The following is a 14,625-nucleotide window of genomic DNA, read 5'->3' as shown; positions in this document are numbered from 1 at the left end:
TAGAATGTTAAAAAACATACAATTAAAAAGGTTATGGCCATTTTTTCATGCTTCTGTCCTCAGTTTTGTAGTAAGATTGTTAAACCTGATTTAATTTCTCCACACCCCAACCATGATAACACATATTTCATAGGAAGTCATAAAAATGATTTATTTCGTATTACAACATACAAAATGTCACTGCAAAAAGGTTTTCTGAGGGGAATCACAAAACAAACTTGTTTTACAAATGTGATAGAAAAGGTGAAAATTTGGGAATATCAAAGTGATAGTTTAAAAAAGAAAAACACCACCAAGGCACTGACAAACAAGAAAATGTATAAAAAGAATTCCATGTTGAAGGTAGGATTATAGTTTGAGATTGAAAAGCTCACTTAAAAATACAGTACATTGAACACTATGCTTAGAGTGAGGTAATTATCTGTGAGTAATGCACAGTGCTTATTGTGTCAGAAATGCAACAAGTCTTTAAGAGCCCATGGAAAATAATGCAGTCATGCCTGTCATGCATCTTTGCACTGAGGAGAGCTGAACCTCTCCTAAGCCAAAGATCACCAAAACAAAACGTCATGATCTGGCCCTCTGTTTCATCATGAAAAGGTCACATTACTCTGTGGAAGGCCTCATAAGGATCTAGAGGGAGAGATACCATGGTAAAAAGGAGCTGCGTTTAACTGGGTTTCTCAATAGGGTTCATATAATTGTACAACACTGCTCACTTTCAAAATCAGAGGCACTTTCATAATAAGCATTCCACATCGTAAAGAATTGTTTCGTTTGATGATCTGTAGTAAAGTCAGCCAATCCTTAAAAATGTGTCACTTTATAATCTAAAGTGCATCCTCCAACTCTTTTATTTATTTAATTTCATCAATATCCACTCCGAAGAGCTTGTGAAAGTTAGGAATGTTGCATCACAACATTCATTATTATTTTTCCAATTTCAAGGTCTTTAAAGCATGATTTCACAGATTTTCACAAGCAAATACTCACTGACACATGCAAAAATGCATACCATAGCACAGAGACACCACAAGGAAGTGGATGGAGAGTTGGAAGATGGGAGAAAAATGAAAAGAATGAAAGTGCTATGTAGATGATGGACTGAGGCTGCAAAAAAGGTTTGCAGTGACTTTTGTACCAACTAAAAATAAATTACTCCAAATGTGTGCCTTGGTCGGGTCGGTCCATCTCTTTACCCTTCTGTAGTGCATGTCATCAAGCACTGCACATATCTTCGGCGGCATGGGGAACACAGGTACGGACATTGGACAATGTACTTCCTGATTCTTGGACATCAACGGAAGGTGGAACAGACGAGTGGTTTATTGTATCTGACTCTTCCATCACCTCTATAGTCCTCAGAATCGTCCCTTGTGTTTCCCTCACATCATTTCCTCTGTCTTGCGCCTATCTTGCCTGACTCACCACAGTCTGTTTACGTCGCATCCTCCTTTCTTCTCTTCACCCTCTCATATCTTGCGAATAACAAGCGCAGCGGTGAGAGCCCCAATTGCAAATATCGCCAGAGTTTGCCAGGTTGGAGTGCCGAAATGTGCACGGATCCCATCCTGAACATCAAAAGAGGAAAAGATAGCATTGCTGACAACTACCATCAACAAAGCAATAAAAACTAGAAATGTTTGCTTAGAAGAGCACAAATCTCCGCCAGTAGGGACTAGAGCTGTCAGAATCGACCAAAAATGACTTTTGAATATTCCTTTTAAAACACCATAAAATTTCGAATGTAAATAATGTTTTTATATAAAATATTGTATGCAGTCAAACTTAATTCAAATTTCAAACACAGCAGAAGTCTCTTTCTTTCTCTATATGTGCCGGCCGCGGTTGGTGCTGAGAAACGCCCTCTCTTGCTAGATCAAATGAATGATTACTTACATACACATTTTTATTCTAAAGCCAATAAAGCTGTAGGCCTATACAAGCCCGAACTTATCTGGAGAACAGAGACACATCCCTCCAAGGATTTGCTCATTGTGCTGTGATGGAAGTTGGAGCAATCTTTACCTCGAAATGAAACGGTCAATTATAAATCAAAACAATCTATTTGTTTTTTGTTTAAATCAAATTAAGGTAGGCTACAAGAGAAATGTGACAATTGAGGGAGTTTTATCGTGAGGTACAATCCACATCAGTACACATTCGGTCGGGTCTCGTTGTAAACGGTCTGCCATCACTTCCAAATGAATCACCCGTTTCATCTTGACCCGTTTTGAATCAATTTAAGTGACGTTGTGTGATGATTAAACATGTGCGCTTTCTAACACCTACTACCGAGCGAGTCTGAGTTAGTCGAACACTTTTATATTTAATATTCGAAAAAATATTAGAATTCCATTAACAGCCTTAGTAGGGACGCCCTAATAATAATAATCTTGTATGCAGTGAAAGTTTGACTTAGTGGTTTTGATACCGTACGGACATTTTCCGTTCCAGTACATAGCCTAGCCCTAGCGGGACGTGCAATCCATAGCCTGGTGGGATGGTTTCTTTGCGACAATTATTTCACAAAAATGACAAGTTGTCATCAACTGATTTAACACATATGCGGTCCTTGACCTGCTAGCAGCTCTCACAAGAAATATAATGAAAAATATCCTGCCGGTTGGTTTCAAATGGAATGTTTTTCCTTTGGCTCCTCCTTACCCAGCCACCTTGCTCTCTGATCCAGTTAATCACGTTCTCACGTAGGTAATCCATGGTCCATGTAATAATGGTTCTAATAATGTCTGGAACTTTGGTCACCAGAGCCTGAATGGATGAGAGAAGAGGACTTAAAAAGGGATAGTTCACCAAAAAAAATGACTTATTTTCTATCAATTACACACCACATGAAACCTTGAAATCATGGATTTTTTTTTTTTTTTTGTCGCATTCCTAAGCCAATAATTTGATGACCGGCGGAGACTCTTTGAGTCAAGGCTCCATGGGGTGAGTAATCGCTAGGAGAAAATGAAAGTAATTTGGGGGGTGAACTATCCCTTTAAGAGTTATAGTTTCATGTCATTCCATAATTATTTATCAATATCTGTTTGGAAGAAGCGGGTTGGATGGGACTATCTCACTCACTTTGATGACAAGGCGGCAGGCAAAGTAGAACAGTGCTACAACCCTGCCCCAGTTGAACTTTCCATCTGAAAAGATCTCACAGGCAACTTTTATGAATGCGTCCTGTGAAGGCTTGAGCCCAGGATTATCTATCAGCCTGGAGAGGGGGAAAAATGCAATGGAACAAATTCAAAGTTTATATTCAAATTCATGGAACATTGTTACGACAGAATTTTGGAATTCCACTGGAGTCACATACATTTGGAGCTGTACATTTCCATCTAGCTCATCTCCAATCTGTTGCAGGCACTGGCCAAGCTTCTTGTGGTTTGGGTCAACCAGCTCTCCCCCGCCCAGCTGTTCCCGGGTCACAGCTGTATGGTTCCCGTGACGTTGGACCCGCTCAAAAATGAAACTGCAAAAGAGGCCACAAAGAGATAGATAAAAATAGATAGCAAAGTAATCACATAATACTGCGTCTTTGTGGGGAAACGATAAGGGACCTAGTGACCTACTGCGAGAAAGAGGTGACTTAACTACTTCCCTGATGACACCACAGTCTTTTCTTCAGTAAACGGTTGTGCCTTCGTCACACTTCCTCGTTTAAACTATTGATTATTTATTTCAGAATAGTGAAACCAAAAAGGCAGCATTATATATGGCGGGGATGTTCACATTTTTGACACATAAGAATCTAGGAACAATCTCAACTCAAATTAAAATTGACGTGAACACAGTGGGACAACAATGAATTCACTTACTGTGGAAGCTTAAATCTTTTTGTGTCCGTGAAACTATTTTATGTATTTATTTATTTTTAAATCAAACATGAATTAAAAATCTTCTCATTTCATCATTTATTTGCTGTTCTTCTTGTTTAATTGGTTGTCATTAGGGTTCCCACACATTTTTGACAATTAATTTTCAAAACTGTTCCATAACTTTTCCAAAGAATTATACCCCATATCAATCATATGGTGCAATAATGAGGGTATATACACCAATGTTCTATCAATGCACCAAAACAGACTCGAGCAGGTGTCATGTGACAAACAGAACAGATCCACAAGCTAACAATGCATCACGGTGCAACATACAGATGTACGTTATAGATCTATTATTTTTGTCAAGTGGCGTACTGTATACATCAGGCCACGCGTATTTCACATAATGCTAGACATGTTTTGGGACAGGTTTTTTTTTTAAATAAAATCAATAGCCAAAAACTGTAAATTATATCATTTTAGAACATTTTCCAAACCATTTATTTCTTTTTTACCCTAGGTATTTATTGCTTTTGACAAATACAAAAGGTATCCAATAGCCATAGGATGTCAAAAGTTGTTATGTTTAAAGTGTATTAATTGTGCCATTACATCTACCCCCCACCCTGGGTCCAACATACAACATGCAACATACTGACAATTACATAACTCAAAAGAAAAATAAATTATAATAAATACAAATTATTCACTTCATATAGTAATTATGATTTCCCTCGCTATCCCTCCTGGCATTCCCTCATGGTACATATGGTGTGTATATATTAAAAAAACGTGTTAACCTAGAGCTTGTCAACGTATCGATGGTGGTAGTTGTTTTATTTGTCCTGTAGCTTCTTTAATTTAGTTATGTTTAATCCTAGGGCCCCATAACTGAACAAATTTTCCCGGTGATCCCTCAGATAGAATTTATTTTCTCCAAATGTAGATACATCATGAGGTCTTAAAGCCATATAGATGCTTTAGGGGCCAGTGTTGATTTCCACTCCAATAATATGCTTCTTCTTGCTAATAAAGATACAAAGGAAATATTCTGCTTTCTACCCTTCTCCATAAGTTGCTGATCTGATAATTTTGATAACATTTTCCAAACCATTTGATTAATTCCAAACCTTTTCCAGGCCTGGAAAACTGTTTTGGTATTGTAAATGGTATTGTTAAAGTCTGCATAGAGTCAGGTGGCATAGAAAACAGAATGGAATTATCAGCCAACCTGTCTGCCCAGTGAATTCACTGTAATGCCGTCAGGCCGGCCTCACAAGGTGTGTTCACACCACACGCAAAATAAGTTGTGTACTTCCATTCGTGTCCGGACAAGAAGCTAATTTTCTAACCGCTTCATTCCAAAAATTCTATTTGCGTACTGCATGTACGCAAATAGAATTTCTTGAATGACACGGTACAGTGTGAACACACTGTTGGGAGAACTAACCGCTACACCATTCATTCATTTATTCTTTCCTTTATCAGGCTATATAGCGGAAACTGTGATATGATCTGTTGCCTTTGGCATGTAACTGCCTTGCCTCTGTGAGTCTTTTGATTGATTGAATACTTTATTAGCAACATTGAAAAAACGTACAGCAGTACTGTTTAGCCATGCTAAAAGCATAACACAAAAAGCCTGGGGGGGCTTGTTTCCATTGTGGTCCGTTGTACTCAATTCATGATCAAGACATACAATACATTACATATCACTGCAACAACACTAAAATCAATAGTAGCTATATTTACAGAAAGAAGTGGGGTGAGGGCGAGAGGATGCCACTCCCACAGGGCTCCTTCAGTGGAGCTCACTGAGGGAGTGCGTTGTTTGACTCTCCGGGGCAAGTAGGGGATAAAATTGTCCAAGTCCAAATGTAATTGGAGACAGACATGTTTTAAAGGGTAAGACCACTTTGGTAGAGGTTTGGGTTGTGCAGTTACCTTGCCCTGATTTAACTCCAAAGGTGGACAAGAAATAAAAAATAATTGCTCCAGTGATTAGAAATTGATAATTCAAAATATGCTCCTCATTGACTTACATTGTATGCTGTAACAAAAGTCACTCTTTTAGCACATAAACAAACACAAACAAAGTTGATTCAGACAATATAGAGCATCACCAAACCCAGTACTGTTTTTTTTTTTTAAATAAAGAAACTTGTCTGAACCTTTGGAGTTAAATCATGGCAAGGTAAGTACACAACCCAAACCTCAACCAAAGTGGTCTTGCCCTTTAAGGTCAGTTTTAAATGGGGATGGGGAAGATGTTTTATGGCTGTTGGTAGGGCATTCCACATTTTAATGGCATAATGTGTTTTTCCCCATGTGTGTGCTGAATTTAGGGTGAAACAAGGTCAGAGGAGCTCCCTCTGGTTTTGTGCCCCTGGGCGTCTCTAGCTCTAGAGAAGTTTGACGGGTACATGGGCACTGTTCCTCTGAGTATTTTAAAGACCAGGCCCATTGCAAGTTGTTGTACTCTGTCTTCTACCTTGAGCCAGCCTAGCAACATCTTCTTTGCCCTTTGGGACAGTTAAATCAGTCTGAATCATAATGGCCTGCTAGTGCTACTTACTTCTTTAGTAGCACCGTTCCAAGTTCCACCACCTGATCTCCAGTATTGCCTGAAAAACAGATATGTAATGTTTAGATAATACAAAGTCAGATTAAGATCAGAATGTGGAAAAACCACGTTAGCTTTCAAGGCTAACCATCAGCTGGCTAACAGGCTAGATAACAAGCCCATAGATAGCAGATGAACGTAACCTTCAAATAGTAACACTAACACGACGACTCACTGTTGTCTGTTTCGTTCTTACTCAGACGCGCCATCTGTCCTACACAGCTGGCTAACTTCATATAGCTTGATGTAAATAGTTACTCGTTACTCTAACGTGTGTAGCCAGTTAAGCTAGCCTAGCCAGTTAAGCTAATGACAGTGTTAACAAGATAACTAAGATGTAACCTCAAAAACATGCTGCTAGTTCAAATGACAATTCGTTTTTGTTAATATTGTCGTTCACGTCAGTGTCACCCAGTCACCGTGATGTGTACTTTTAAAGTATAGCCACCTGAATCATCTCCTCCCTTTGACGATGCCATCTTGAAATGCTTGTATCATAGAACCCCGGCCGCTTCCGTAAAGTCACGTGACACAATGTTTGTTTATGGCACTATTTCCCAAACGGTGGGTCGAGACCCATCTTTGGTTCGCGGACCAATTGTTATGGGTTACGAGTAAATGTCAAAACATACCAAAAATACATTTCAATGATTTTTCAAAAGAATTTCATGAATAAAAAAATATGTTTAAGAAGTAGTAGAGAAGTAGTGAAAATAGCCGATCTACAAGCTCACAAAGCAGCTCGAAGCGTCGCATTGTGAGCTTGTAGATCTGCTATTTTCACTAGTTTGGGTCCCGGGCAAACGTCTTAATTTCTCTTTTGTGTCTTGAGCTAAAAAGTTTGGGAACCACTGGTTTATGGGAATCAGATGGATGCTTGCAGGTGTTTAGTAGACTGACTGACTGACTGACTGACTGGGGTCAGTTCACTTTGCAGTTTGTAGATCCGGTCCCAGACCAGCTGCGGAAATGGCCTGTGTAAGTGAATGTATTTGTGCGTTTAAGTTACAGGATACAGTAGGCGGGCTCTGGACCGGATCTTAGTACTGAGCAGTAAACCAGTATGATGGTGTCACGCACGCAGATCAACAAAGCAGCAACGTGTTTAAATAATAAATAAATATTGTTGCAGAGTTTAAAAAAAAGTTGTTTCACAAATCTTTATTTATAATAATCATAACATACAATACAATACAATACACAAACACAATAAACACAAACAATACAACAACATCAGAGCCAGGGGGATTTACTAACAGAAAACATTTAAGAGTTAACACAAAAGGACAGTTCCTGCAGATTTCTTTTGAGTCACATATTGTTTTAATGTACTTCTTGGCTTCAATCTCAACATCAACACAGTGAAAGGTTTGGAATGACTGACTACATTTAGATTTATGTATATTACATTTTGCTAGAACAATGATCAAATTAATTATGCATTTCTCCTTTTATTATTATTATTATTGAAGCCAAACAGTACATTTTTGCCAGTAAAGACAAAAGTAATATATTGTTGCAGAGATTTCTCGAGCCTGGCCCATGTTCTCAACGTCACTTCCGGCGCCTTCCTGTACTTCCGTGCGTCGCGCGCATCTTTAGGCCTCTTTACACCTCGGCACGCGAAGATGGCGGACACACAAGTAGGTTCCAGAGAACGGCGTGGCGACATTTACTCGTTGTTTTCACGTCCTCCCCCCGCAGTTTGACTGCAGAATATCACTTTTCCATCGTTACATGTTCCTTATATGCAACACGGAGAAGTTTCCAGACATGGCGAAGCATTCTAAAGCTTAAAAGTAATCACCTCATCATCGTGTGTCCGCGACTCCGCGTGCGGTCCAGAGATGGAGGAAATTAGCTACAATGCTAACTAGCGTAGCTTTCCACCAGTGTTCGCTCACCGTGCAGAATTTGTAAATGATTGTTGACTTTCATAGTCAATTACGTTACATATCAACCCCAAAATACGTTACATATCAACCCCAAAATAATTGTCTTGTGATGTGACAATTTGACGTATGTAAATGGTGGCTGAACGTCTCGTGATGGCTAATTTAACTGCAGTTTCTCGAGATGGCTAATGTGACTTGGAAGATGCTATCATTAACATTTCATTATGTTTGACTCTAAATAGGTTTATGATTAAGTAATGTTTAACTCTAGTTTGATTTGTTGAAGTGGAAAAATGTACAAGGAATGACTTGTCGGCACAAACTATGCGAACATTTTTCTTGGAGTTATGTTGGGCTCCCTTTCATCCATTGATTTGTTATTGCCTCCCTGGACACCCCTTTACTGCCTGGACTGGAGTTGTCACATGTTCTAGTTTGTTCCAAATGACCCCAAACCAATGAGAAATTAATGACAAGCTTCGCTAGTTTAACTTAGAAAGAACTTGGGTAGGAGGGTGCTCTTATCCAAAGGCAGTTTAAGTGACGGACATGATAAATTTTCAAATATGCCATATATTTTCTGTTCTCTAGTACTGTTGGAGACAAACAACCAAGCAATATGTAACTTAGACAATGGTAATGAATTCCTTATTGACCAATACAACGGCTTTTCCTACAGTGGAGATTTTAGTGTAGCAGCTTTATTTCCCTGCATATGATGTATTCTCACGATGGTCTTCCAAGCCCACAAAGCTTTGACGATACTGCCAAATGGCAACACTGATGCAGCTTATTCTGTTTTAAGGACATGCATGATCAATATAAGAAAATCAATTGGCCTAAAATTGCTCATGTGTCATTCCACAGACCGAGAGGGCTTACCAGAAGCAGCCTACAATCTTCCAGAACAAGAAGCGTGTTCTGGCCACTGAAGGTGGCAAGGAGTCCAAGGAAAAGCTCCCTCGCTACCATAAGAATGTTGGGCTTGGCTTCAAAACCCCAAGAGAGGTAATATCAAGTTATCAAATAAAATAATGGCAATATTGAATGAGCGGATTGTGTTAGATTATAGCTTTTTCTAGTATTCAAACCTGCAAATGATGTTTATCTCACGATGGTCTTCCTAGCCTGTCGGGCACTGACGACACTGCCTATTGGCATAGCTGATGCAGTTAATTTTTAACTTGTATCCTGAATTTACTGTTATAAATGTACAAATGGCTAAAGAAAAGTATCTTCTGTATTATCTCTAGGCTATTGACGGCACTTACATTGACAAGAAATGCCCCTTCACCGGAAATGTCTCCATCCGTGGCCGCATCCTCTCTGGTGAGTCACAAGGGATCTATGTGCCATGAGCACAAGTTCAGCATTTACTGTTACTGTCGAGGGTCTTCAAATGATATTTCTCACGATGGTCTTCCAAGCCATTTTGGTTCTGACGACAACTGCCTATTGGCAACACTGATGTAGACCTGCCTAAAGAGACATTGATCCATGTTGGATTAGTACATTCTCTGAATAATTGACTGTTATTGGTTAATATCTGCATGGCTTTAGCATCTGCAGTTGTATTAACATTCTCTTTCCCTGTCTTATCTTTTAGGTGTGGTGACCAAAATGAAGATGCAGAGAACCATTGTTATCCGACGTGATTACCTGCACTACATTCGCAAATACAACCGCTTTGAGAAGAGGCACAAGAATATGTCTGTCCACCTGTCACCTGCCTTCAGGTACCTTCAAGGCACCTCCTACACTAGCCTTATTAAAAGTTCCTGCAATAAATTAACCTGGGAACGATGTGAGCTTGTTTCCAGAAGTGGAGAAATTGAGGCGAATCTTTTTTTTGAATTGATAGATTGGAATGGAATTGGAATGTCTGGCCAAAAACCCAATGTTCGTTCAAGATGACAATCTAATTATTTTAGGTAAATTAAGACGATGACGATAATTTTCAGATTTACATTCATGTTATGAAGTTGTTGCAGATGGTTATTGGGGACAGCCAGCCAAGTTTATGTAATTTGTCTCACGTAACTGCTTTTCCAGCAACTGGGATTTAAGTGTAGAAGCTTGTTTTGCTGCAGATGATGTATTTCTCACGATGGTCTTCCAAGTCTACAAGACTATGACGACACTGCCTAATGGCAATACTGATGCAACTTGTTCTCCACATGCACAAGCAATTAAGATTAAATTGCCATATGGAAGTTCCAATGTGTTGTCTGCTTCTCCCACCACAGAGACGTCACAGTTGGAGACATCGTAATCGTCGGAGAGTGCCGCCCCCTCAGCAAGACGGTGCGATTCAACGTGCTGAAAGTCACAAAGGCAGCTGGAGCCAAGAAGCAATTCCAAAAGTTCTAAGATGGCTGTTTTTGGCTGACTTTTGTCAAAAATAAAAATGTTCAGTTAATTGTGTAGTCCATGATGTCTGTCTCCACTCAAATGTGTTTGACATACTCTGAAAGCTCAGCGGCATATAAACCAAATATGCCATTTGGCTCTTTTGTCACAGTTTTACACAAACATTATCAACACAAATATTTATTTTTTGATGAATACCAACAGATTGCAAAGCGGTACAATTACACAAGTAATGTTGAAAGGATGACACAACATCCTTAGTGGTTCTAAATCTTCATTGCCCCAAATTGCAGCAATTGCAAAAATCACTCCTAGTGTTCTAGTCTAGAAAGGGTTTTCAATAAACCTAGATGTACTGCTATCTCGTCGGGTACAACCACTTTGTATCACTGATTGGGCTTCAAGAAGTTTGCTTTACAACTGTGTAAGGTGATATTGGCATGCAAATATAGGGGTGCAATGTGTTCTGTGACTGGAGATAATGCTAAGACTTAAATTTTTCTTTAGGTGTTAAATATATTATATACTGAGTTGGAAAAGGAGGTTGCACTTAAATGGGATTCTCAGTGGAGTGACATGTGGTAAATATACTCATGGGCAGGGTTAATACACAGCTGGGAGTTGACCCAATGATTTTAAGAATCAATCACTTTCTTATCCCATAGTATTAATATGGACTTTTCCCTCAATTGATAACCCTAAAATTAAAAGATTATTGTGACAACTAATAATGGGAGAAATGTATTGCATGCTTAATATTAACATGATGATCACTGGGTTAACTTACCACCCTGAAAAGCTGAGATTTGTATCATGTTTTAAATTGTTGCTCTGCAAAGAAAACTACTGCATTGACATACAATATCTAGTATAATTGGATGTATTAACGGTACTTCATGGCAGTGGTTCTAAACTTCTACATTTCAAGGACCCCAAACTGAATAGTTCCATTTGTACAATCAGAGTTACAGACCTGTAAGGGTCCATTTGGAACACCCCCCACCACCAAGGAACTCAGAGGATCCCTGGAGCCGACTTTGAGAACTACTGCTCTGACAATTTCATTTCAACCTTTATTTAATTATCGGAAAACACTGCGGACTGAGGCCCTCTTTTCCAGTGGTGCCAAGATTATTTAAAATAAATAAAATAGCTGCAATTTAGATTGATCAAAGTGATATATCCAACTGAAAGTGACCATGGGGATCAAGAGAGGTGTACTTAAACCCTGTAGGTGTTCCAGGTTGCGGGGCACAAGACTTGAAAGCAGACTTTCCAAACTCAGTGAAGACGCGCAATCTCAAGCATCGAACAGTCCTGAGAGCGTGTATTATAGGCACTAGTTTTCCACTGCAAAAGATAATTTTAAATAGGGGTAAACTCCTAATTAAAACTGTATAAATAAAAATACAAAAACATGCTGATCTCTCCCCTAGCCGCAAGGAAATATAAAGTAGCCTTTACAATCTCACATGTTTATATGACTATTACATTAGAAATAGGTACTGTACGAATAACGCTGAACAGTGAACACCCAAATACATCTGTTGTTAATTGATGCATGAGTGTTAGTTGTTGAGTTCATCCTCCTTTTACAGTAGACCATGTTTTCAGTATTGATATTCTAATCTAAAGAGAGTGAGACGCCTCGTTCTGAGGCTAATGTTTTCAGCGGAAAAACAATTCTACTCAATCAACTTTCAATGAATTAAGTGTCAATCAGGACTGAGTGAATTCGTGAAAACAGCTTTGTATTAAAGGGGGCATAAAAAACTGGGTCTCACTGTATTGCTCAGGCTGCACTGCAGTGTCTATTCACGGGCGCGAACCCACTACTGAGCGGCACGGGGGCTTTGACCTGCTCCGTTTCCGGCCTGGGCCGGTTCACCCCTCCTTAGGCGACCTGGTGGTCCCGGGCTCCCCCAGGAGCTCGATATCGATACCGAACTTAGTGCGGACACCCGATCGACATAGTCCACTGCAGCTCAGAACTCCTGATCTCAAACGATCCGCCAGCCTGTTCCTGATATATGTGAATGACATGTCATCGGCCTGCGACTGCAAGCTGTTCCTGTTCGCAGATGACTCGGCCCTGCTAGTCTCGGACAGGGACAGGCTGCAGGTTGAGAAAACTCTCAGCTCCGAACTCAACAAGATCTGCATCTGGCTCTCTGACAACAAACTTTCATTACACCTGGGTAAAACTGAATCCATCCTCTTTGGGTCCAGTCCTAACCTTAGCAAGGCAGAGAGTTTCACGATCAAAGTGGGTGATGATGTCATCAAAAGAAAGGATGAAATTACCTACCTGGGCTCCATCTTGGAGGCAAACCTCTCTGGTAACAAAAACGCCGAAAAAGTGATCAAAAATGTCAACCAAACAACACGCTATTTGTGGAGGATTGATCGCCTAGTCAGTAAGAATACTCTGAAGATTCTTGCAGGGGCCCTCATTCAAGGTCATTATGATTATGCATGCACTTCATGGTATCACAACACCTCCAAGGCCTTAAAAACAAGGCTCCAAACATCCCAAAACAAACTTGTAAGGCTACTTCTTGGCCTCAATCACAGAACCCATCTAACCCCTGCTCATTTTGCTAGGATTGGATGGCTTAGGGTTGAGGACAGAGTACAGCAACTTGCTATGGGCCTGGTCTTCAAGATACACCACAACATTGGGATCCCCCTGTATTTGTCAAAATACTTCCAAAATGTTAATGCAGTCCATGATCATAACACCAGAGGCAGCTCCACGGATCATGTTCAACCCAGATTTGGCTCAACTAAGGGTATGAACTTGTTCTCATGCTATTCAACAAAAATGTGGAATGCCCTACCAAAAGGAGTAAAGGAGTGTAAAACCCTACTCACTTTCAAAACTGCCCTAAAGATACACCTTCAGGAGGCTGCAATTCGAAAATGGCCCCTGTCTAAGTCTTAACCTACCCCCCCCCCCCCCCTCCCCCCCCCCCCCCCCCCTCCTTCATTTTCCTCTTTTGTATATATATATATATATATATATATTTTTCTCTCGTCATACCAGTAACCTGAAAGCTGATTGTATGACATTCTGTATAGTAGCGTGTATATCTGCCTGCCTCTTATATTTCATCATGATTTGTGTGCATGGGGTTCTCATCTTAAACAAGCTTAGTGCTTAATGAGGGTTTCCAGTTTAGTAGACCTTGTATTGTGAATTTGTACTTCCATGTACTGTTATGTACTGTCATGTACTATTCTCATGTCTTTCTAAATAAACTACATCAATCAATCAATCAAGCCTCAGCCTCCCAGTAGCTTGGATTACAGGCGCACGCTACTGCACCCGGCGAGAAACCAAGGAACTTCCAGGATTCTTTGTCGTTCTTCCGTGAGACACTCACTATGGGAAACAGCGCCATCTGGCGACGCAACAGAGCTACACAATGTGCTCCCGGGGCCCATTTATTGGGCAAGAGGGCATGTCACGTCACCGGTTGTCCCTTCCCCTTTCCGGAAGAAAATATAATGCCCGGTCGTGACGTGGTATTTCCTATGGACCCTATTGGATGCACTGCTAGGCTACACGCTTATAAAAACTGAAAACAACTTAAAAACTACTCTCTTCCATTTCCAGTCTTCACGAGAGAAACCAGCTCTAACCCTAAAAGCGGAGATTAGGATCAATCGCCCACGGGTTTTCTCTCTCTTCGGAAAACATCTTTACAGCTTATTTTCTACCTCGTGGCGAGTTGGCTAACTAGCCACCTTTAGCTGCTAACTAGCTACCTTAGCCGCTAACTTAGCTGCTAACTAGCCTCTTTAGCTGCTAGACTACAGCCACAGCTTCCGCTAGCACCTCGTTTCTTTAGGCTAACTCCCCGTATAGAGCTGTTAGCCTAGCTTACGACCGCCTCTCACG

General features: G+C 40.2%; 2 protein-coding genes across 3 annotated transcripts; one reads left to right on the top strand and one right to left on the bottom strand.

Moving 5' to 3' along the window:
* Positions 1 to 134: 134 nt before the first annotated feature.
* Positions 135 to 6,964, bottom strand: baxa (BCL2 associated X, apoptosis regulator a). Of its 2 annotated transcripts, none has more exons than XM_080447587.1 (6): positions 6,905 to 6,964; positions 6,409 to 6,457; positions 3,329 to 3,484; positions 3,091 to 3,226; positions 2,668 to 2,772; positions 135 to 1,571 (listed from the first exon to the last, which is right to left on the bottom strand). In XM_080447587.1, exons 1-6 carry the CDS (start codon positions 6,933 to 6,935, stop codon positions 1,473 to 1,475), a joined length of 576 nt encoding a protein of 191 aa, XP_080303713.1. In that variant the 5' UTR covers positions 6,936 to 6,964; the 3' UTR covers positions 135 to 1,472. The 2 variants fall into 2 exon arrangements, with proteins under 2 accessions (XP_080303713.1, XP_080303714.1); XM_080447588.1 differs by lacking the exon at positions 135 to 1,571 and adding an exon at positions 1,591 to 2,022.
* Positions 6,965 to 8,062: 1,098 nt separating this feature from the next.
* On the top strand, positions 8,063 to 10,770 carry LOC308098314 (small ribosomal subunit protein uS17). Its single transcript, XM_080446626.1, has 5 exons — positions 8,063 to 8,099; positions 9,219 to 9,359; positions 9,605 to 9,680; positions 9,958 to 10,087; positions 10,598 to 10,770. Exons 1-5 carry the CDS (start codon positions 8,085 to 8,087, stop codon positions 10,719 to 10,721), a joined length of 486 nt encoding a protein of 161 aa, XP_080302752.1. The 5' UTR covers positions 8,063 to 8,084; the 3' UTR covers positions 10,722 to 10,770.
* The last annotated feature ends 3,855 nt before the right edge of the window (positions 10,771 to 14,625 follow it).

This window comes from Gymnoscopelus braueri, assembly GCF_963280865.1.
Source record: "Gymnoscopelus braueri genome assembly, chromosome: 13".
Taxonomy (NCBI): domain Eukaryota; kingdom Metazoa; phylum Chordata; class Actinopteri; order Myctophiformes; family Myctophidae; genus Gymnoscopelus; species Gymnoscopelus braueri.
The sequence above is the reverse complement of the archived record's forward strand: the minus strand, read 5'-3'. Positions and strand labels throughout refer to the sequence as shown.